General features: G+C 43.1%; 1 protein-coding gene across 2 annotated transcripts in view; it reads right to left on the minus strand.

The window, feature by feature from the left end:
* Positions 1-1663: 1663 nt before the first annotated feature.
* The window catches only part of si:ch211-125o16.4 (neuroblast differentiation-associated protein AHNAK), a 53075-nt gene continuing 31672 nt past the window's right edge, over positions 1664-23066 (minus strand). For both annotated transcript variants that reach the window (XM_041177100.1, XM_041177110.1), the window contains 2 exons: positions 22542-22728; positions 1664-8730 (listed from right to left, as the gene is read on the minus strand). In XM_041177100.1, the coding sequence (XP_041033034.1) occupies positions 2738-8730; positions 22542-22728 (6180 nt within the window). In that variant the 3' untranslated portion in view covers positions 1664-2737. The remainder of the gene's footprint in view (positions 8731-22541; positions 22729-23066) is intronic.

Here is a 23066-nt window from a genome sequence, read left to right on the forward strand (position 1 = left end):
GGTTCCAGATGAATTCCAGACAATGAATACACATCCTTTGTTGAAGACCTGTTGGAGAGGTTGTGGGGGTGGGGAGCATGTAACTTAGGCCTCTGGCTTGTGGAGCAAGTGATATTGCCTTGCTGAACTGTATAGCTCAGTCTGCTCTTTAAAATCTGACTAGCAGCCACACAGAAAGGAGCTCTGACCAGGTTGAACATCTGGCCTAATCTACTGTTGGAAGTTCTGTGCCATTGCCTGCAAGGCTGATTTATCTCTATGTGCCCGTCTCATCTTGTGAAGTCAACACCACCGGAAAAATGAATTCTACAACATCTCTTTTCAATCCGCCGACCTCCATGAAGGAATACCACATTGGACTTTAATCCTGGGCTCTGGAACCCGTGTGAACCAATATTTATTTTCTCTGTGGTCTTTGTACTGTAAAACCTTCTATCCTCTATCCCTGTCTTTACTGCCTGAGACGGATGCGATCTTACAAACCCTCCTTCCCACTTTTTGAGCATGTGCAAATAAATTAACCCATTGAATTCACTGTATCTTGAGTTTGCAGTGGGGTTATTAATAGAAACTTGAATCGCACAAAATCCGAGGAGTTGGGGAAATACACCACTGCTTATAACGAGGGAAACAAATCAAAACATCTTTCTGTTTACAGACAGGTGGTGAGATGAGAAACTAGTGCTGTTTAAATGAACCCCCTTCCTTTCTGTAACATTAGGTTGAGGTTTAGGTTAGCTGTCATGAAGACTATGCCTCTGGAAAGCAAATAGTCATATGAGAGATATGAAAGATGTTTGACCTTTTAAAAAATTGAAATTGAATCAGACATCAGTGATGATGCATGAGTTTCTCTCCGTCTCTCCTAAGCATGCTGACTCATGCTGAGCTATGCTTCTGCGGGCACTGTCTGCCCTCTGATACCTCTAGTAAGTGCCCATTCTTTACATGTAGGGCTAGACAGTCAACATTAGGAAGCTATCCAACTATGGGAGCATTATGCCTTAAGTCTGGTACAATCAGCTCCTGATATTCACACCTGTGATGATATAGCTAGGAGACACTAGTCTGGTCAATAGTGTGACCAGCTGATTGTTTGCCTGCCCCAGGTTTGCTGCAGCAAACTGCAGCACCTGTAATGTTACTGCAACTGAGATCAGCACAGATCAGAGATTGTACCTAGAACCTTCCTGGTCTGCATTACTGTACACAGCTGGGGACAAGCACGTTCACCATAACTAAGTGCTATATTCTGATCATTTACTTGCATTTGAGTTTAACTTCAATGTAAAAGATTAATTAAATTTAGACTATGGTCACCTCTAAAGTCCTGACACTCGAATCCAGCAAAAGTAGGATGGCTGTAAATACTCCCTGTGTACTGTGATGGGAGGTCTTGTGGTGCAGTGGGTAGCATTCCTGCTTCTGAGCCTCATTTTCAGTTTAATATTAACCCCTCATATAGAACATCTGCCTGATGCACACCGCAACTCTCATTCTCAGAAGCGTTTCTACAAAATCATAAATCAATGAGTGAGCTCATATTTTTCTGAAGGAAAAGATCTTTATATCATCCACTTGAGAATGCACAGTGAAGGAACAGGCAGCATGTGCTAAAGATTTGAGTTGCAAAAGCTGATAATCAAAGAGATCTATTTCAAACTAATTATCCCAACAGCATTTATTATCATATTTCTACAAATATGTTAATTACATGGTTAATTTAATAAAAAATGAGTATTTCATATTGGAATAAAGCAATAACACTTGCTACAGAAGAATAACCCTTGAGGTTGACCACTTGAGGGCCTCTTGTAAGACTATACAATAACCATTTAAAATGTTTCAGTAAAACTTTCTTTACAAAGTTTTAAGTTCTCGATATTAAAGAAACTGAATATTTTACAAATTGAATTTGACATTGAAGAATTATGAAAACCTGTACAATCCTGAGTTTTACATTTCCATTTAAGTAAATATATTTAGCATATCTGAATATGTTACTAGCTGTGTTCTATTATAGTAACCCCTGTTATATGTAAGTTTGATGAAGAAAATCTTTTATCTAACCTGACTTAACTGAACATTTAGCATATATATAAAATATTAAATGGTATTAAGATCATTTATAGATTTCTGGAGATTATCAGAGTTAAAATATGTTTTCAAGAAGATTCCTAGGATATAAAGGCATTACCCTTATTCTATCTTTTAAGGACTATGTCAATTGATATCAATGTTTGGTCTTTTTAATATTACCATATTTTTGTGGCAAATGATATGCAGCATCCCTTGCAAAAAGTCATGATTCCCAAATATAATGGCTATTTATATATATTAGAGGGCAAAAGACAATCATTGCAAAGAATTGATTTCAGGAGTAACTTGTATACAAAACTTTTCTTCATGCTGTTACCTGTAGATTTAATGTACATAAACAAAATCCTTTCATTGAAGTCCTGAACTTAAAAAAGCTAGCATTGAGCTGATGGTGGGTGTCTTAGGTGAGGGTCTGCAACAAACTCAATATTCCAGACTGATCCCTTATTGTGTTGTATTTTCATTTTTAGTTTTGTAACATTTTTGTTTTTCCTCAACAAGAATGAGGAAATACAAATTTCAGTGTTGTATTATTGCACTAATACATCAAAGATTCTCTGTATTTGAATTGATTTGAAGGGATTGTAAATTTATCACTGATGCAGAACATGCATCATAATACCAGTTGTGCAAGTCTTCAGTTTTTAGACACAGAGAACTCAAGTTCTGGCAATGGCAACTTTGATGTAAATGTCCCAGAAGAAGATGCTGCCTTTGCCTTTGTGAAGTCAACTGATCCCTTTGATTTATGACTGAAGTTAAAGAACTTTGGGAATTTGAACTTACTTTTTTTATTCATAGAAGCATCAGCGACATGAAGAGTACTGGAAGTTCTTGCTTTTAAATTGGGGTCACTTTCTGGCAGTGTAGATACATCATCAACATCAGATAAAGATGATGATCTTATTTTAAATGTTTCCCTTGAAAATTTATTTTGCATGTTAATATTCTCATCACTACCTATATTTAATTTGGAATCATTCACTTCAGCATAAAGATTTGGTGTGCTCACATCTACACCAATTTCTCGAAAATCACCATGAAGATTTGGCAAATTAACATCGACCTTTGCACCTTTCATGTCCACGTTGGGGTCTTTCAATTTTCTTCCCTGAGCTCCTACACCCGGCATGTGAATGCCTGCATCTCCTCTTATACTGTGTGTTGGTACATTAATGTTCACATCTGGAATGGAAACGTTTCCTGAAGGCATGTTAAGTGAAGGCTTTTTTAAACTTGGGCCTTTGACTTTTGCATCAGGTACTTCAAGGTTCATATCAGGCATATCAAAATCTGCACCAATTGTGCGGTTTTTCAAGTCAACTCCTGCATATCCTATCCCTGTTTTAACTTCTGGAGCTGATACATCAGCCTTTGGAATTTTGACATTACCATCTAAATACATGTTTGATCCTTCAATTCCTGACATCTCTAATTTAGACTTGGTGAATTTCGGGATCTTCAACTTTTGTTTATTAAGTTCTGCATCTGGGATATTTGCAACTATATCCCCTTTTGGAAGATGTAAGTCAACATTTGGCACTGCAATATTTCCCTTAACATTTGGCGCAGACACATCAACACCAGGCACTTTCAGTGAACCATCAACATCCACATCTGGTCCTTTTGGTCCTGATAGTCCAAAGGATGGCATTTCAAATTTTGGCATTTTCCATTTGCCTTTTGCTTCAGGAACATCAGCACTTGAAGCATTGACATCAATACTCGGGCCTTTCATATCTAGGCTTGGGCCTCTGATATCCCCCTGAAGTTCAGGGGCAGAAAGTTCCACCTGACCTTTTGGCATCTTCAGTACTTTATCAGTACCTGACATTGACAATTTACCGCTTGGCAAGCTAAATCCTGGTAATTTGAATTTTCCTCCTTTGAGTTCTGCATCTGGGATGTTTGCATCTATATCCCCTTTTGGAAGATTTAAATCAACATTTGGCATTGCAATATTTCCCTTAACATTTGGCGCAGACACATTGACACCAGGTGCTTTTAGTGAACCATCAACATCCACACCTGGTCCTTTTGGTCCTGATAGTCCAAAGGACGGCATTTCCAATTTTGGCATTTTCCATTTGCCTTTTGCTTCAGGAACATCAAGTCTTGGAGCATTGACATCAATACTCGGGCCTTTCATATCTAGGCTTGGGCCACTGATATCCCCCTGAAAATCAGGGGCAGAAAGTTCCACCTGACCTTTTGGCATCTTCAGTCCTTTATCAGTACCTGACATTGACAATTTATCACCTGGCAAATTAAATCCTGGTAATTTGAACTTTCCTCCTTTGAGTTCTGCATCTGGGATGTTTACATCTATATCCCCTTTTGGAAGCTTGATGTCAACATTTGGAGTCTCATAATTTCCCTTAACCTTTGGCGCAGACACATCGACACCAGGTGCTTTTAGTGAACCATCAACATCCACATCTGGTCCTTTTGGTCCTGATAGTCCAAAGGACGGCATTTCCAATTTTGGCATTTTCCATTTGCTTTTTGCTTCAGGAACTCCGATGTCAACATTTGGAGCCTTTATATCTGTCTTCAAATCTGGCACAGAGGCATCCAGTTCAGGCTTTTTTGGTTTGTTTCCAGAGATTGAAAATGTAGGCTTTTTAAATTTTGGGAATTTAAACTTTCCTTCTGCACCAAAGTCATCAACTTTTGGAGCATTTATTTCAAGGTTTGGACTTTTGACATCAGCATCTATTTTTGGACCAGCAAGATCTATATTTCCTGATGGTAGATTGGCATCCACATGTGGAATGGAAACAGTTTTTCCTGACAAGTTAAGTGAAGGCATTTTAATCCCTGAACCTTTAAGTTTTACATCAGGAACCTCAAGGTTCATGTCCGGCATATCATAATCTGTACTAATTGTAGGCTTTTTAAGGTCCATACCAGCAAATCCTATCCCTGTTTTCATTTCTGGAGCTGAAATGTCAGCCTTGGGAAGTTTTACTTTGCCATCTAAGCGCACAGTAGGCCCTTCAAGTCTTGAAATTTCTAAATTGGGCTTCTTGAGCTTTGGAACCTTCAATTTAGCATCCACATCACTTGTCATAGTTGGTGCTTTTAAATTAAGGTTCATTTCTTGATCTGACAAATTTGCACTTGGCAAGTTAAATTTTGGCATTGTGAATTTTCGCTTACTAAGTTCTGCATCTGGAATGTTTGCATCTATTTCTCCTTTTGGAAGATTTAAATCAACATTTGGCACATGAATATTTCCCTTAACATTTGGCACAGACACATCGACACCAGGTGCTTTCAGTGAAGCATCAACATCCACATCTGGTCCTTTTGGTCCTGATAGTCCAAAGGACGGCATTTCAAATTTTGGCATTTTCCATTTGCCTTTTGCTTCAGGAACATCAAGACTTGGAGCATTGACATCAATACTTGGGCCTTTCATATCTAGGCTTGGGCCTCTGATATCCCCCTGAAAATCAGGGGCAGAAAGTTCCACCTGACCTTTTGGCATCTTCAGTCCTTTATCAGTACCTGACATTGACAATTTACTGCTTGGCAAGTTAAATCCTGGTAATTTGAATTTTCCTCCTTTGAGTTCTGCATCTGGGATGTTTGCATCTATATCCCCTTTTGGAAGATTTAAATCAACATTTGGCACATGAATATTTCCCTTAACATTTGGCGCAGGCACATTGACTCCAGGCGCCTTTAGTGAACCATCAACATCCACATCTGGTCCTTTTGGTCCTGTTAGTCCAAAGGACGGCATTTCCAATTTTGGCATTTTCCATTTGCCTTTTGCTTCAGGAACATCAACATTTGGAGCATTGACATCAATACTCGGGCCTTTCATATCTAGGCTTGGGCCGCTGATATCCCCCTGAAAATCAGGGGCAGAAAGTTCCACCTGACCTTTTGGCATCTTCAGTCCTTTATCAGTACCTGACATTGACAATTTACTGCTTGGCAAGTTAAATCCTGGTAATTTGAATTTTCCTCCTTTGAGTTCTGCATCTGGGATGTTTGCATCTATATCCCCTTTTGGAAGATTTAAATCAACATTTGGCACTGCAATATTTCCCTTAACATTTGGCGCAGACACATCGACACCAGGTGCTTTTAGTGAACCATCAACATCCACATCTGGTCCTTTTGGTCCTGTTAGTCCAAAGGATGGCATTTCAAATTTTGGCATTTTCCATTTGCCTTTTGCTTCAGGAACATCAAGACTTGGAGCATTGACATCAATACTCGGGCCTTTCATATCTAGGCTTGGGCCTCTGATATCCCCCTGAAAATCAGGGGCAGAAAGTTCCACCTGACCTTTTGGCATCTTCAGTCCTTTATCAGTACCTGACATTGACAATTTACTGCTTGGCAAGTTAAATCCTGGTAATTTGAATTTTCCTCCTTTGAGTTCTGCATCTGGGATGTTTGCATCTATATCCCCTTTTGGAAGATTTAAATCAACATTTGGCACATGAATATTTCCCTTAACATTTGGCGCAGGCACATTGACTCCAGGCGCCTTTAGTGAACCATCAACTTCCTCATCTGGTCCTTTTGGTCCTGTTAGTCCAAAGGACGGCATTTCCAATTTTGGCATTTTCCATTTGCCTTTTGCTTCAGGAACATCAACATTTGGAGCATTGACATCAATACTCGGGCCTTTCATATCTAGGCTTGGGCCTCTGATATCCCCCTGAAAATCAGGGGCAGAAAGTTCCACCTGACCTTTTGGCATCTTCAGTCCTTTATCAGTACCTGACATCGATGATTTACCACCTGGCAAGTTAAATCCTGGTAGTTTGAACTTTCCTCCTTTGAGTTCTGCATCAGGGATGTTTGCATCTATATCCCCTTTTGGAAGTTTGATGTCAACATTTGGAGCCTCATAATTTCCCTTAACATTTGGCACAGATACATCGACACCAGGTGCTTTCAGTGAACCATCAACATCCACATCTGGTCCTTTTGGTCCTGATAGTCCAAAGGATGGCATTTCAAATTTTGGCATTTTCCATTTGCCTTTTGCTTCAGGAACATCAAGACTTGGAGCATTGACATCAATACTTGGGCCTTTCATATCTAGGCTTGGGCTTCTGATATCCCCCTGAAAATCAGGGGCAGAAAGTTCCACCTGACCTTTTGGCATCTTCAGTCCTTTATCAGTACCTGACATTGACAATTTACTGCTTGGCAAGTTAAATCCTGGTAATTTGAATTTTCCTCCTTTGAGTTCTGCATCTGGGATGTTTGCATCTATATCCCCTTTTGGAAGATTTAAATCAACATTTGGCACTGCAATATTTCCCTTAACATTTGGCGCAGACACATCGACACCAGGTGCTTTTAGTGAACCATCAACATCCACATCTGGTCCTTTTGGTCCTGTTAGTCCAAAGGACGGCATTTCCAATTTTGGCATTTTCCATTTGCCTTTTGCTTCAGAAACATCAAGACTTGGAGCATTGACATCAATACTCGGGCCTTTCATATCTAGGCTTGGGCCGCTGATATCCCCCTGAAAATCAGGGGCAGAAAGTTCCACCTGACCTTTTGGCATCTTCAGTCCTTTATCAGTACCTGACATTGACAATTTACTGCTTGGCGAGTTAAATCCTGGTAATTTGAATTTTCCTCCTTTGAGTTCTGCATCTGGGTTGTTTGCATCTATATCCCCTTTTGGAAGTTTGATGTCAACATTTGGAGTCTCATAGTTTCCCTTATTGTTTGGAATGGACACATCGACACCAGGTGCTTTTAGTGAACCATCAATATCCACATCTGGTCCTGATAGTCCAAAGGACGGCATTTCCAATTTTGGCATTTTCCATTTGCTTTTTGCTTCTGGAACTCCGATGTCAACATTTGGAGCCTTTATATCTGTCTTCAAATCTGGCACAGAGGCATCCAGTTCAGGCTTTTTTGGTTTGTTTCCAGAGATTGAAAATGTAGGCTTTTTAAATTTTGGGAATTTAAACTTTCCTTCTGCACCAAAGTCATCAACATTTTGAGCATTTATTTCAAGGTTTGGACTTTTGACATCAGCATCTATTTTTGGACCAGCAAGATCTATGTTTCCTGATGGTAGATTGGCATCCACATGTGGAATGGAAACATTTTTTCCTGACAAGTTAAGTGAAGGCATTTTAATCCCTGAACCTTTAAGTTTTACATCAGGAACTTCAAGGTTCATGTCGGGCATATCAAAATCTGCACCAATTGTAGGCTTTTTCAGGTCCATACCTATCCCTGTTTTAATTTCCGGAGCTGATATGTCAGCCTTGGGAAGTTTTACTTTACCTTTTACTGAACCATCAACATCCACATCTGGTCCATTTGGTCCTGATAGTCCAAAGGAAGGCATTTCCAATTTTGGCATTTTCAAATTTGCTTTTGATTCAGGAACATTTACACCTCCTATATCAATATCAGGAACTTTTACATCTGTCTTTGACTCTGGTGCAGACACATCCATTTTGGGTTTGACTCCTGAAATTGAAAATGATCCTGGAGGCTTTATCTTCCCTTCAATCTTAGCGCCATTCAACCTTGGAGTTTCTATATCAAGACTTGGACCTTTGACTTCAGCTTGGAATTTTGGAGCAGCGAGATCAATATTTGTTGGTAGTCTGAGGTCAACATCTGGAATGGAAATATTTGATAGGGACATGTTAATAAAATACATTTTAACTTGATTCCTTTTACCTTTGCATGAGGAACTTCGGGGTCCATATCATGACTGCTTTAGTAAATCCTATCCCTCCTTTACTCTCAGGAGTTGATATATCAGCTGGAGGAAATTTTGTAAAGCTGTCTAAATATACATTAATTCCTTTTGTTCTTGAAATTCCTAAGTGTGGCTTCCTAAACTTTGGAACTTTCAATTTTACATTTGTCCTATGAACATTGTGAATTGTAGCACAAATGCCCAGATAAGCCAGAAAGCTCTGGCTGGTAAAAGTGGGGAAAATCCTAAAATATTCTATAAGTATATCAATGGGAAGAGGATAACCAGGGAAAGAGTAGGGTCCATAAGGGACCAAGGGGGCCATCTATGGGTGGAGCCAGACGACATCGCTAGAGTGTTGAATGAATACTTCACATCCGTCTTCACCCAAGAGAATGAGGATGAAGGTATCGAACTCGGGTACAGAGCCTGCAAGGTTCTTAAGCAAATTGATACAGGTCTGGATGATTTGTGTCCCAGACTGCTGAGGGACGCAAGGGAGGAGATCACAGGGGCTCTGACCCAAATTTTTAATTCCTCTCTGGCCACAGGGGAGGTGCCAGAGGACTGGAGAACAGCTAATGTGGTTCCACTATTTAAGAAGGGTTGTGTGGATAAGCCAGGGAACTACAGGCCAGTGAGTCTCACATCAGTGGTAGGGAAACTATTGGAGAAAATTCTGAAGGAGAGAATCTATCTCCGCTTGGAGAGGCAAGGTTTGATCAGGGATAGTCAGCATGGCTTTGTCAGAGGGAGGTCATGCCTAACAAATTTAATTGAATTTTTTGAGGTGACCAGGTGTGCAGATGAGGGTAGTTTAGATGAGATGTAGTTTATATGGATTTCAGCAAAGTCTTTGACAAGATACCACATGAGAGATTTATAAAGAAGGCAAATGCACATGGGATACAGGGTAATTTGATAAGGTGGATTCAAAATTGGCTTAGTTGTAGGAGACAAAAGGTGATGACAGAATGATGCTTTAGTGACTGGAAGCCAGTGTCCAGTGGCGTACCACAGGGATCTGTGCTGGCTCCCCGATTATTTGTCATTTATATAAACAACATAGATGACTATGTGGGGGGTAGGATTAGTAAGTTTGTGGATGACACAAAATTGGCCGGGTGGTTAACAGTGGGGTTGACTGTCTTGGGCTACAGGAAGATATAGATGGGATGGTCAAAAGGGCAGATAAGTGGCAGATGGAATTTAACCCTGAAAAGTGTGAGATGATACACTTTGGAAGGAATAATTTGACAAGGAATGGCACGACACTAGGAAATTCTGAGGAACAAAGGGACCTTGGCATATGTGTCCATAGATCTCTGAAGGCAGAGGGGCATGTTAGTGGGGTGGTGAAAAAGGCATATGGGACACTTGCCTTTATCAATCGAGGCATAGATTACAAAAGTACGGAGGTCATGTTGGATTTGTATAGAACCTTGGTGAGGCCACAGCTGGAGTACTGTCTACAGTTCTGGTCGCCATATTATAGAAAGGATGTGATTGCACTGGAGGAGGCGCAGAGGAGATTCACCAAGATGTTGCCTGGGATGAAACATTTAAGTTATGAAGAGATGTTGGATAGACTTGGGTTGTTTTCGCTGGAGCAGAGAAGACTGAGGGGCGACCTGATCGAGGTGTACAAGATTATGAGAGGCATGGACAGGGTGGATAAGGAGCAGTTGTTCCCCTTAGTTGAAGGATCAGTCACGAGGGGACAGAAGTTCAAGGTGAGAGGCAGGAGGTTTAGGGGGAATGTGAGGAAAAATTTTTTTACCCAGAGGGTGGTGACAATCTGGAATGCACTGCCTGGGAATGTGGTGGAGACGGGTTGCTTCACATCCTTTAAAAAGTACCTGGATGAGCACTTGGCACGTCATAACATTCAAGTCATGGGCCAAATGCTGGTAAATGGGATTAGGTAGGTATGTCAGGTGTTTCTCACATGTTGGTGTAGACTCGATGGGCCAATGATATCCCTTCATGCAAATTTTGAAATATTTAATATTCGGGACCATAAATTTGTGGTGGTTTTATGGTAAGGCCAATATCTGGACTCGATCATTTTGTTTTTGAATGATGGCATATTGATCTTTCATTCATTAAATCTTACTTCAGGATTGTTCAGAGGAGGAATTTGTTCATCTAAAGTGTTGCTACACAGACCTACGTGAGTTTCCTGGGACCAGACTAAGGGCTGAATCATCCCAGATTTGCATTAGGTGTGGTAGTGGGCGGGTAAAACAACGCTTTATCCACTGGCCGCAATGATGGCTTCTCATGCCATATCGTCCCTAAACTGCCGCATTAATCATGCATTCCCGGGAAACACAGCATTTTGATGGTGGGTGGGCTGTCATTCGCCCGCCATGACATCACCTCGCTGCTTCATCACGCCAGGTGCCATATTTTAAAGTGCAACCGCGTGCACACCTTTCAGTGCTTCCAGCCCACAACTGCTGCACAGAAGACAGGATGGGCCCTAAAGGCAAAAGAAGACTGCAGGTCCCCGCTTCAGTGACGCATTCCTCAAGCACCTTTTGGACACCGTGGAGGCCGGCCATGATGTCCTCTACCCCCACTCTGACTGCAGGATGGGCAGCTGCACCACCAAGCCAGCGTGGGAGCCAGTGGTAGTGCTGGTCTGCACCAATGACCTGCAAAAGAGGATAGCCACCCAGTGCCGCTACAGGATGAATGGTCACATCCATTCCACCAGGATAACCTACTCTTCTCATCACTCTCAACTCACACACTCACAAATCCTTCGCACATTCACAGGGATCTCACACCTCAAAGGGCAACACCACTAACTCTCACACACATCCTCACATCTCCATTAGGCTCATCCTCTCTCAAAGTCATGTCCTCATCCTGCCCATGGCTCTGCTCACCACACAAACATTCCACGCAGTGCCATGTGTCCTGCTCACACTCTCTCCATCTGTTTTCATGCAGGAGAAACCTGTTCACATCAGCAGGGAGCGGTCCCAGACTGGCAGTGGAGCAGCCGACGTTAGGCCTCTCACTCACTTTGAGGAGCATGCCATCACACTGACTGGTGAGGACATGTATTGTGCCTGAGGTGACGATGAGGTCAGCGGTGAACAACCTTGTGAAGATCCTGCACCATATCATCCCTCTCTCAACGCAAATGTGAGTGCTCTCTCTCCTGCTTTTGACTCTGCTGACATGCACTAATTATCTCTGCTTTGGTTCACAGGGAGCTCTGCCAAGCAACCGACACCCTCAACCAGCCTGTCCCTCAGCTCCATCCAGGTCTTCACCTCCAGCCAAGAGAACACCTCCTCCATTGAAGAGCTGGAAATAAGCAGCCTGGAAGGACTGTCACAGTGCTTACCCACACCCTGCACCAGTGAAGACATATACTTCGGTGGAACCTAGATCCAGAGCAGGCTCGGGTTCACAATCTGTTGCCACACGGACATGTGTCCGCAGCAAGAGGCAGGTTCGGCCAAGCTCCCCTGCGCTCAGAGGACTGCTGGGGAAGAAGCATCTGTGAGGTCTGAGTCAGCTGACGAGCCTCAGGATGAGTTTGAAGGCCAAAAGCAGGAGAGTCAGCAGAAGGTAACATCACACACACCCCTGGGTCATCTATTCAGGAATCTCAGGGACTGTCCTCTCCCTCTGTGTCCCCTTTGCCTGTGAGCCCCTCAACCTCATCCTCTGTCACCACAGATGGAGCAGCCGGCCAACGAGCAATTCTGGAGGGAGAAGTGTGTGTGCAGCAGGGCTTTTCAGAGCCTTGTGCAAGCACTGTCCCATTCACACTGATCCTTTGCGCATCACACTCACCTCAATGTCCTGAACATTTTCAGTGTCATACGCTGGGGTTCACTTTCAGTTGTCCATCTGAGCCAACCTACATCTCTGCCCAACCAATGATTACACTCCTCTGTAGCACCTGATCTCGCCCACCATGACTGTCGTTTCACTTTCAATTTAGACAACATGGTCTTAAGTCAGTTTTTCATGTGCTCCCCATCTATTCCCCTCCCCCAATCACCCATTTCCTTTCCCCCATCACTGTTGACCTCCCCCAGCAACACCTTCCACCTCCAGTCGGTGACCTACCAGCCAACCCCATCCAAATTCACCTCCCTGACCTCCTCCTTCCCACCTCCAGGGTCCATGTTTGCCTCCAAGTCCCCGCCAACCACCCTCACCATCCCTTCCACTGTTACTTTTGAACCCTAACCACCCCATACCCTACTGCCTCACTCTGCCTTTGGTCATTCTCACCATTCCCTCCTGCCACGTCCACCCTCGGTTTGCTGCCCAGGAGGCAGTTATGGACTCATCAGAGCACTCCCTCGCACATTCACCTGGACAGCCCCACTCCTGGATCCCTTCCCCCCTTGGAACCCCTTCTCCCCTTTGGAACCCCTTCCCCACCACCCCCCGGACGCCCCCTCCCATGGTCCACATCCCCCCGGCCCCCCGTCTCCACCCCCACTTAGTCCTTCCCCTTCCCTGGCTCCTTAAGACACCTTTATTTCTCACACCACCTTTATTCCTTTCCCCTTCCTGACTCCTTCAGACACCTTTACTCCTCCCTCCACCCTTACTTCTTCCTCCAGCCTTACTCCCTCCTCTCTCCAAACTCCTTCTTCCCCTGGACTTCCTCCCCTCCCCGCAGTCCTTACCCCTCCAAACTCCTTCCTTTACACCTACCTCCCCAGTTGCCATCTTCTCCTCATTACCCCTCCTCCCCCCGTACTCCCTCCCAACCTCCCCCCCGCTGACATCTTAATTCCCCCCAACAACCTTACCCAATCCAGACACCTTCATTGCCCCCCCACAACCTCACCCCATACTGACACCTTCATTCACCCCACAACCTCACCCCATCCTGACACTTTCATTTCCCCCCAACAACCTCATCTAGTCCTGACACCTTCATGCCCCCCCAAACTCACCCCATTCTGACAACTCTTCATCTCCCAGTCGATCTGAGACCTTCCTCTCCCACCCCCCCAGTACATCTTCCTCTCCCAAACACAGCTGGACCTTCCTCTCCACCCCCTCGACCATCATTTATTGTGAACAGACCCTCAGCAGTGACGTTCCAACTTCTGTGAGCTGCTTCACAGCAGAGCCATGTCCATGAGAATCCTGCCAGCATGCCATAGTTGTTCCTCCAGTGTGTTGTTGGTGTCAGGCTCCAGTGTCTTCTGCTCCTCAGATGTCTGCGATGTGAGCAAGGCCCTGGCGGAAAGTCCTGACTTCTGCACGTCGTGAAATCAATTTCTGGCCTTCTCACCATATTGTCCGCTTATGCCGCCGAGCACACCTGACGCCAATGGACATGGAAAATTCCACTCTAAGAAATGGGCAGCTCAGTTTCCCCATTCATCTCGTTGAAGAAACCTGCACAGCAGCTCCTTAGGAATCAACATAAGTCTGCATACTACGCAAATTAATTTCTCCACCCCAGTATCAAGTTTGGATTCCTTCACATCAACGGTAAGATTGTTAATGCCACCTTGAAATTCAGAAGAAAGCTAAATATCTGGCATTGAAGGTTTGTATCTTGTTAATCTGAATTAAGGCACTTTTAATTTTGATTTGGAATTAGGAATCTTAAGGTTTTAATCTCCATCTTTCTTTCTGTTTTTTATATATAAAATACTATGGGATTTCTGTATTTTTAGTATAAATAAAATACTTATTAATATTAGATTTTGGAATATTAGCATCGAAATCTACATTAAATTTTTCAATAGTTTATAAAGTTTTGTTTCCCCTTATTCCTTTTTAGTTTAGTGCAAGATCAAGGTTGTTGATATCAATGAGAGAACACTGCAGTTTTACTTGCAGAGTTAGAAGAAGAATCATTGTTCCCTATAGTCCATATAAGTTGGCTGAGGGCGTTGCAAACGTTGGAGCTTGTAGACATCAAGACCACCTTTTGGAGATTTAACCTCCATCCCAGATACATTTAAATCTTTATTTCATCTTCAAATTCGACATAACCAAGCTTGGACCTTTAAATTCTGTATCTCGCACCTTAAAAGTGAATAATCTTTTGGACGTTTATTGTAGATATTTGAGGTCATCATTCCTCCGGCAATCTTTGGAACTAACACTTTAACATCAGCCATTAACCACATTGCAGTGGGTATAGGGTCACATGTTGGCCAGACAAGGTAAGGAATGCAAATTTTCTTCCCTAAAGGACATGAGTGAACCAGATGGGTTTTTATGGCAATCTGGTGTTTCGTGGTTATCACTGTTGATATTGGCTTTTTATTCCAGATTTATTTCATTGAATTTAAATACCGCCAGCTGCCATGGTGGAAACTGAATTTATATTTCTGCGTGATTAGTCCAGATCCTGGACTGGATCATTCATCCAGACCTCCAGGTTACTAATCCAGTAACATAACCACTAAACTAACATACCCTTCTTGAACTTTCTTTTTATTCTTTCATGGGATGTATGCATTAATGGCTAGGCTAGCATTTATTGCCCATCCCTAATTGCCCTTGAGAAGGTGGTGGTGAGCTGCCTTCTTGAACCGCTGCAGTCCATCTGGTGGTGTTAGGGAGGCAGTACCAGGATTTTGACCTAGCAACAATGAAGGAATGGTGATATAGTTCCAAGTCAGAATGTTGTGTGTTTTGGATGGGAACTTGCAGGTGTTGGTATTCCCATGCATCTGCAGCCCTTGTCCTTCTAGGTGATAGAAGTCACGGGTTTGGAAGGTTCTGTCGAAGGAGCCTTGTTGAATTGCTGCAGTGCATCTTGTAGATAGTACACACTGCTGCCACTGTACATTGGTGATGGAGGGAATGAATGTTTAAGGTGGTGGAGGGGGTGCCAATCAAGTGGGGGTGCTTTATTCCAGATGGTGTCAAGCTTCTTGAGTGCTGTTGGAGCTGCACTCAACCAAGCAAGTGGAGAGTATCCCATCATACTGCTGACTTGTGTCTTGTAGATGGTGGACAGGCTTTGAGGAGTCAGGATGTGAGTTACTCATCACAGAATTCCCAGTCTTTGATCTGCTGTTATAGCCACAATATTTATATGGTTGGCCCAGTTCAGTTTCTGGTCAATGGCAAGCCCCCAGGATGTTGATAGTGGGAATTCAGCGATGGTAATGCCATTGAATGTCAAGGGGAAATGGTCTTCACTGGAGTGCTGCATTAGAATGTTTCAGTTGGAGTTTAGTGAGAGAGGAACTTTTAAGAATTAATTTCTATTTAAAGTCTAATCTTTCTTTAATTTAGCAACTAACTAAAAGTTGCTCTTTGAGTTGGGAGAAGGTGAGTTTAAGTTCAGCGTTAAAACAGGAGTTATACAGGCTCTACTTGCAGCTGCAGCTGGTAAATTAGTTAACTGGCTTAAACAGGTTTTCAGAAGCTAGATTCAGGTGGCATAAAAGCAAACCATCCACAGCGCTGCTTTTGTCTGCACTGCACTGCTGCTTTGGGCTGTATTAGAATGCTTCAGTTGGAGATTGGTGAGAGAGGGTGTTTGGTGAAGAGGGAAGGAGGTGATCTTTTCATTTTCTACCTTTTCTCAGTAAAAAGAGTGGCGGCCTTGGTAAGTAGGACCTGGTAATTATTTCTTTTGTCCTTAATATTCTCTAAACTAGGGGAAGTAAAAGTAAAGGGAGTAATTTAGGGTAAGTCATGGCAGGGCAGCTTGGCCAAGTGGAATGCTCCTCCTGTGCAATGTAGGAAGTCAGGGCAACCATATGTGCAGGAAGTGTCTCCAGCTGCAGCTACTCAAAATCCATGTTTTGGAGCTGGAGCTGTGCCTGGTATCACTGTGGAGCATCCGCAAGAATGAGATCTTTGTAGATAGCACATACGGAGGTAAAGAATACACAGGCAGAAAGGGAATGGATAATTGCCAGAGTAAAAGCACTAGGCAGGTAGCGCAGGAGTCCCCTGGGTCCATCTCCCTCTCCAACAGATGTTCTATTTTGGATACTGCTGGGAGAGATGGTTTCTCAAGGGAATGCAGCAAGAGCCAAGTCCTTGGCATCGCGAGTGGCTCAGCTGCACAGAGGTGGTGTAAAAAGAGTGGTAGTGATAGGGGATTCTATTGTAAGGGGAACAGATGTGACACCAGGATGGTATGTTGCCTCCCTGGTGCCAGGGTCAAGGATATCACTGATTGGCTGCAGGACATTCTGAAGGGGGAAGGTGTACAACCAGAGGCTGTGGCCCATATTGGTACCAACAACCTGGGTAAAAAGAGGGATGAGGGCCTGAAAGCAGAATATAGGGAGCTAGGAAATAAATGAAAAAGCAGGACCTCAAAGATAGTAATCGTATGATTACTCCCAGTGTCACATGCTAGCGAGATCAGGAATAGGAGAATAGACCAGATGAATGCGTGGCTGGAGGTGTAGGAGGGAGGGATTTAGATTCCTGAGGCATTGGGACCGATTCTGGGGAAGATGGGACCTGTACAAGCTGGACGGGTTGCACCCCAAAACAACCAGGACCGATATCCTCGCCAGGGTGTTCGCTAGTGCCGTGGGAGAAGGTTTGAACTAGATTGGCAGGGGGATAGGTACTTAAGTGGGCAGACACAAGAGAGGGAAACAAAGATAGGAATGAAAGACAGAAAAGTAGAAAGCAAAAGTAGAAGGTAAGGGAAACAAGGACTAACAGCAAATAGGATCATAGTACAAAGAAAAGTGTAAAAATATTAAAAAGATAAGCCTAAAGGCACTGTACCTGAATGCACGGAGCATTCGCAATAAGGCAGACAAATTTTCAGCACAAATAGATCTAAACGGGTACGATATGATTGCAATTATGGAGACATGGCTGAAGGGTGACCAAGGCTGGGAACTGAATATCCAAGGGTACTCGATATTTGGAATGGATAGGCAAAAAGGAGAAGGAGGTGTCGTGGTGTTGTTAGTTAAGGATGAAATCAGTATAATAGTGAGAGGGGATATTAACTCAGAAAATCTAGATGTAGAATCAGCCTGGGAGGAGCTAAGGAGCAACAAAGGATGGAAAACATTAATGAGAATTGTCTATAGGTCTCCAAACAGTAGTGATAAGGTAGGGGACAGCATTAAACAGGAAATTAGAGATACATGTAACAAGGATACTACAGTAATCATGGGTGACTTTAATCTACAAATAGACTGGGCAAACTGAGTTAGCAATACTTATGTGGCGAATAAATTCCTGGAGTGTGTATTGTGCAATGAGAATAGTTTAATTAATAATCTTGTTGTGTGGGGTCCTTTAGGGAACAGGGCCATAACATGACAGAAATCATCATTAGGATGGAAAGTGAAGTAGTCCAATCTAAAACTAGGGTCCTAAATCTCAACAAAGGAAACTACAAAGGTATGAGGCATGAGCTGGCTAAGCTAGATTGGGAAACTTCATTAAAAGGCATGATGGTTGATAGACAATGGCTAATATTTAAGGAACAAATATATGCATTACAACAGTTATACATTTCTTTCTAGTGCAAAAACACAACAGGAAAAGTGGTCCAACCATGGCTAACAAAAGAAATTAAGGATAGTATTAGATCCAAAGAGGAGTCATATAAAGTTGCTAGAAAAAGTAGCAAGCCTGAGAATTGGGAGCAAAGGTGGACCAAGAGATTAGTTAAGAGGGGAAAAATAGAGTGAGAGTAAACTTGCAAGGAACATAAAAGAGGACTGTAAAAGCTTCTATAAGTATGTAAAAGATTAATGAAGACTGATGTAGATGCCTTACAGTGTGAAACAAGAGAATTTATAATAGAGCACAAGGAAATGGCACAACAATTAAATAATTACTTTAGTTCTGTCTTCACAGAGGAAGACACAAAAACTTCCCAGAAATACTAGGGGGCCAAGGATCTAGTGAGAACGAGAAATTGAAGGAAATTAGTATTACTAAAACAATAGAGCTGGAGAAATTAATGGGACTGAAAGCCGATAAATCCCCAGGGCCTGATAATCTACATCCTAAGGTACTAAAAGAGTGGATGCATTGGTTGTCATCTTTTGATTAAGTCCCACATAAGAGGTTAGTATGTAAATTAAAGCACATGGCATTGGGGGTAATATGTTGACATGGATTGAGAATTGGTTAACAGATAGGAAACAGAGTAGGAATAAATAGGTCTTTTCGGCGTGGCAGGTGGTGACTAATGGGGTACCGCAGGGCCCTAGCTATTCACAATATATATCAATGATTTTGATGAAGGAACCAAATGTAATATTTCCAAGTCTGCTGATGACACAAAACTTGGTGAGAATGTGCGCGATGAGGAGGGTGTTAAGAGGCTTCAAGTCGATTTATTCAGATTGAGTAAGTGGGCAAAAACATGGCAGATGCAGAGGAACATGGATAAGTGTGAAGTTATCCACTTCGGTAGGAAAAACAAAATGGCAGAGTATTGTTTAAAGGATGATAGATTGGGAAGTGTTGATGTACAAAGGGACCTGGGTGTCCTTGTACACCAATCATTGAAAGCAAGCATGCAGGTGTAGCAAGCAGTGAAGAAGGCAAATGGTATGTTAGCCTTCATTGTGAAAGGACTTGAGTACAGGAATAAAGATGTCTTGCTGCAGCTGTACAGGGCCTTTGGTAAGACCACACCTCGAGTATTGTGTGCAGTTTTCATCTCCTTACCTAAGAAAGGATGTATTTGTCATAGAGGTAGTGCAGCGAAGGTTCACAGACTGATTCCTGGGATGGCAGGATTGTCGTATGAGAAGAGATTGGACCGACGAAGCCTGTATTCACTGCTGCTTAGAAGAATGAGAGGAATCTCATTGAAACATATAAAATTCTGACAGGGATGGACAGACTGGAGGCAGGGATGATATTTCCTCTGGCTGGGGGGTCTAGAACAAGGGGTCACAGTCTCAGGACATGGGGTTAACCATTTAGGACTGAGATGAGGAGAAACTTCTTCACTCAGAGGGTGGTGAACCTATGGAATTCTCTACCACAGAAGGCTGTGGAGGCCCAGTCACTGAATACATTTAAGAAGGAAATAGATAGATTTCTGGACTCTAAAGGCATCAAGAGATATGGGGAGAGAGCAGGAGTACGGTGTTAAGATAGAGGATCAGCCATGATCATACTGAATGGTGGAGCAGGATCCTATTTTCTATGTTGCTATATTTCTAGGTTAGATTTTCTTTTGTTGGAGATGGTCATTGGCCAGCACTTGTGTGGCAGGAATGTTACTTGCCACTTATCAGCTCAAGCCTGAATGTTGTCCAGGTCTTCCTTCATTTCAACATGGACTGCATCAGTAGTTGAGGAGTCACAAATGGTGCTGAACATTGTGCAATCATCAGCAAACATCCCCACTTCTGACCTCACGATGGAGGATGGTCATTGGTGATGCAGCTGAAGATGGTCGGGCCTAGGACACTATCCTGAGTATCTCACGCAGTGATGCTCTAGAACTGAGATGATTGACCTCCAACAACTGCAACCTTCTTCCTTTGTGCTGGGTACAACTCCAACCAGTGAAGAGTTTTCCCCCCCGATTCCCATTGACTCCAGTTTTGCTAGATGCCACACTCGGTCAAATGCTGCCTTGATGCCAAGGGCAGTTACTCTTACCTCACCTCTTGAGTTCAGCTTTTTTGTTCATGATTGGACCAAGGTTGTAATGAGGTCAGAAGCTGAGTGATCCTGGTGGAACCCAAACTGAGCATCAGTGAGCAGGTTAGTACTGAGTAAGTGCTGCTTGATCGCACCTTGGACATCAATTTCCATCACTTTACTAGTGATCGAGAGTATACTGATGGGGCGGTAATTGGCCAGGTCAGATTTGTTCTGCTTTTTTGTACAGGACATACCTAGCCATTTTTTCACATAGCCAGGTGAATGTCATTGTTGTAGCTGTACTGGAACAGCTTGGCTAGGGGTGCGGCAAGTCCTGGAGCACAAGTCTTCAGTACTAATGCCAGGATATTGTCAGGGCCCATAGCCATTGCAGTATCCAGTGCCTTCAGCCATTTCCTGATATCATACGGATTTAATTGAATTGGCTGAAGACTGGCATCTGTGATGCTGGGAGCCTCAGGAGGAGTCCAAGGTGGATCATCCACAGTACTTGAGGCTGAAGATGGTTGCAACTGCTTCAGCCTTCTCTTTGCACTGATGTGCTGGGCTCCCCATTATTGAGGATAGGGATATTTGTGGAGCCTCCTCCTCCAGTGAGTTGTTTAATTGAACACCACCATTCACATGGATATGGCAGGAATACAGAGCTTAGATCTGATCCATTGGTTGTGGGATTGCTTAGTTCTATCATATGTTACTTATGCTATTTGGCATGCACATAGTTCTGTGTTGTAGCTTCACCAGGTTGACACCTCATTTTTAGGCATGCCTGGTGCTGCTCCTGGCATGCCCTCCTGAACTCTTCATTGAACCAGGGTTGATCCCCTGGCTTGATGGCAATAGTGGAGTGGGGGATATGCTGGGCCCTGAGGTTACAGATTGTGGTTGAGTACAATTCTGCTGCTGCTGATGGCCAACAGCACCTCATAAATGTCCAGTCTTGAGTTGGTAGATCTGTTCGAAATCTATCTCACTTGACACGGTGAGAGCGCCACACAACATGGTGGAGGGTATCCTTAACGTGAAGACAGGATGACATCTCTACAAGAACTGTTACTCCTACCGATGCCATCATGGACAAATGCATCTGCGACAGGTAGATTGGTAAAGACGAGGTCAAGTACATGTTTCTCTCTTGGTTCCCTCACCACCTGCTGCAGACCCAGTCTAGCAGCTTTTCCTTTAGGACTCGTCCAGTTCAGTCAATAGTGGTGCTGCTGAGCCACTCTTGGTGGTGGACATTGAAGTCTCCCATAAAGAGTACATTTTGTGCCCTTGCCACTCTCAGTGCTTCCTCCAAGTGGTGTTCAACATGGAGGAGTACTGATACATCAACTGAGGGGGTGTGGTAGGTGATATTCATGCAGACATTTTCCTTGCTCATGTTTGACCTGTTGCCATGAGTCTTCATGGGGTCCAGAGTCAATGTTGAGGACTCCCAGGGCAACTCTCTCCCAACTGTTTACCACTGTACTGCCATCCCTGGTATGTCTGACCTACCGGTGGGACAGGACATACCCAAGGATAGTGATGATGTCGTCTGGGACATTATCTGAAAGTATGATTCCGTGAGTATGACCATGTCAGGCAATTGCTTGATTAGTCTGTGGGACGGCTCTCCCAATTTTGGCACAAGCCCTCAGATGTTATTAAGGAGAACTTTGCAGGGTCAACAGGGCTGGGTAAACCACTGTCATTTCCAGTGCCTAGGTCGATGTGGAATGATCCGTTCAATGATTCATTCCTTATTGACTTTTTTGTAGTGGTTTAATACAACTGAGTGGCTTGCTAGGCCATTTCAGAGGGCACTTAAGAGTAAACCACATTGCCTTGGGTCTGGTGTCACATGTAGCCCAGACCAAGTAAGGATGGCAGATGTCCTTCCCTAAAGGACACTAGTGAACCAGATGACAATCGATAATGGGTTTCATGGGCACCATTACTGAGTATAGCTTTTAATTCCAGATTTCTTAATTACAGATTTCTTAATTGAATTCAATATTATGAAAGGAATGTAACATGGGTTCTGGCTTTATCATTTTGGTATTTAAGCCATTTGTACCATTAATGTCAAAGCTAGACATCTTCACATCCATAGTTAGTAAATCCATTTTTAATATCGAAGTATAAGTATTACCTTTAGTTGCCTTTAGGTTCATGTCAATATCAGGAGAGGATATCCCTTTCACGTTGAATGAAGGCATTTTATTTTTTCCATTGACATCCATGTCTGGACCATCAACACTCAGATCTGGTTTTGTTAGCTTAAGGTGTGGTTTAATCTTGCTGTTGTATAGCTTTAAGTAAGCCTGATCACCAGATCCCTACAAAGAAAAAATAATTTGTAATGTAAGTATACTCAGTTGATTTTGGTTTCTCAATGGTCTAAATATTTCATACATAAGATCATAAGAAATAGGAGCAGGAGTAGGCTGTTCAGCCTCTTGAACCTGCTGATATGATCATATAATAAGATCATGGCTGATTGGATTGTGGCCTTAGCTCCACTTTCCTGCTTGCCTCTCAAAACCCTTGACTCCCTTGAAGATCAAAAATCTAACTCAGCCTTGAACATAGTAAGTCCTCACTTAACTTCATAGTTGCATTCCTGAATATGCAACTTTAAGTGAAAGAACGTTAAGTGAGTCAGACCTTCCCATTA

The sequence above is a fragment of the Carcharodon carcharias genome, chromosome 2, assembly GCF_017639515.1.
Source record: "Carcharodon carcharias isolate sCarCar2 chromosome 2, sCarCar2.pri, whole genome shotgun sequence".
Lineage (NCBI taxonomy): Eukaryota > Metazoa > Chordata > Chondrichthyes > Lamniformes > Lamnidae > Carcharodon > Carcharodon carcharias.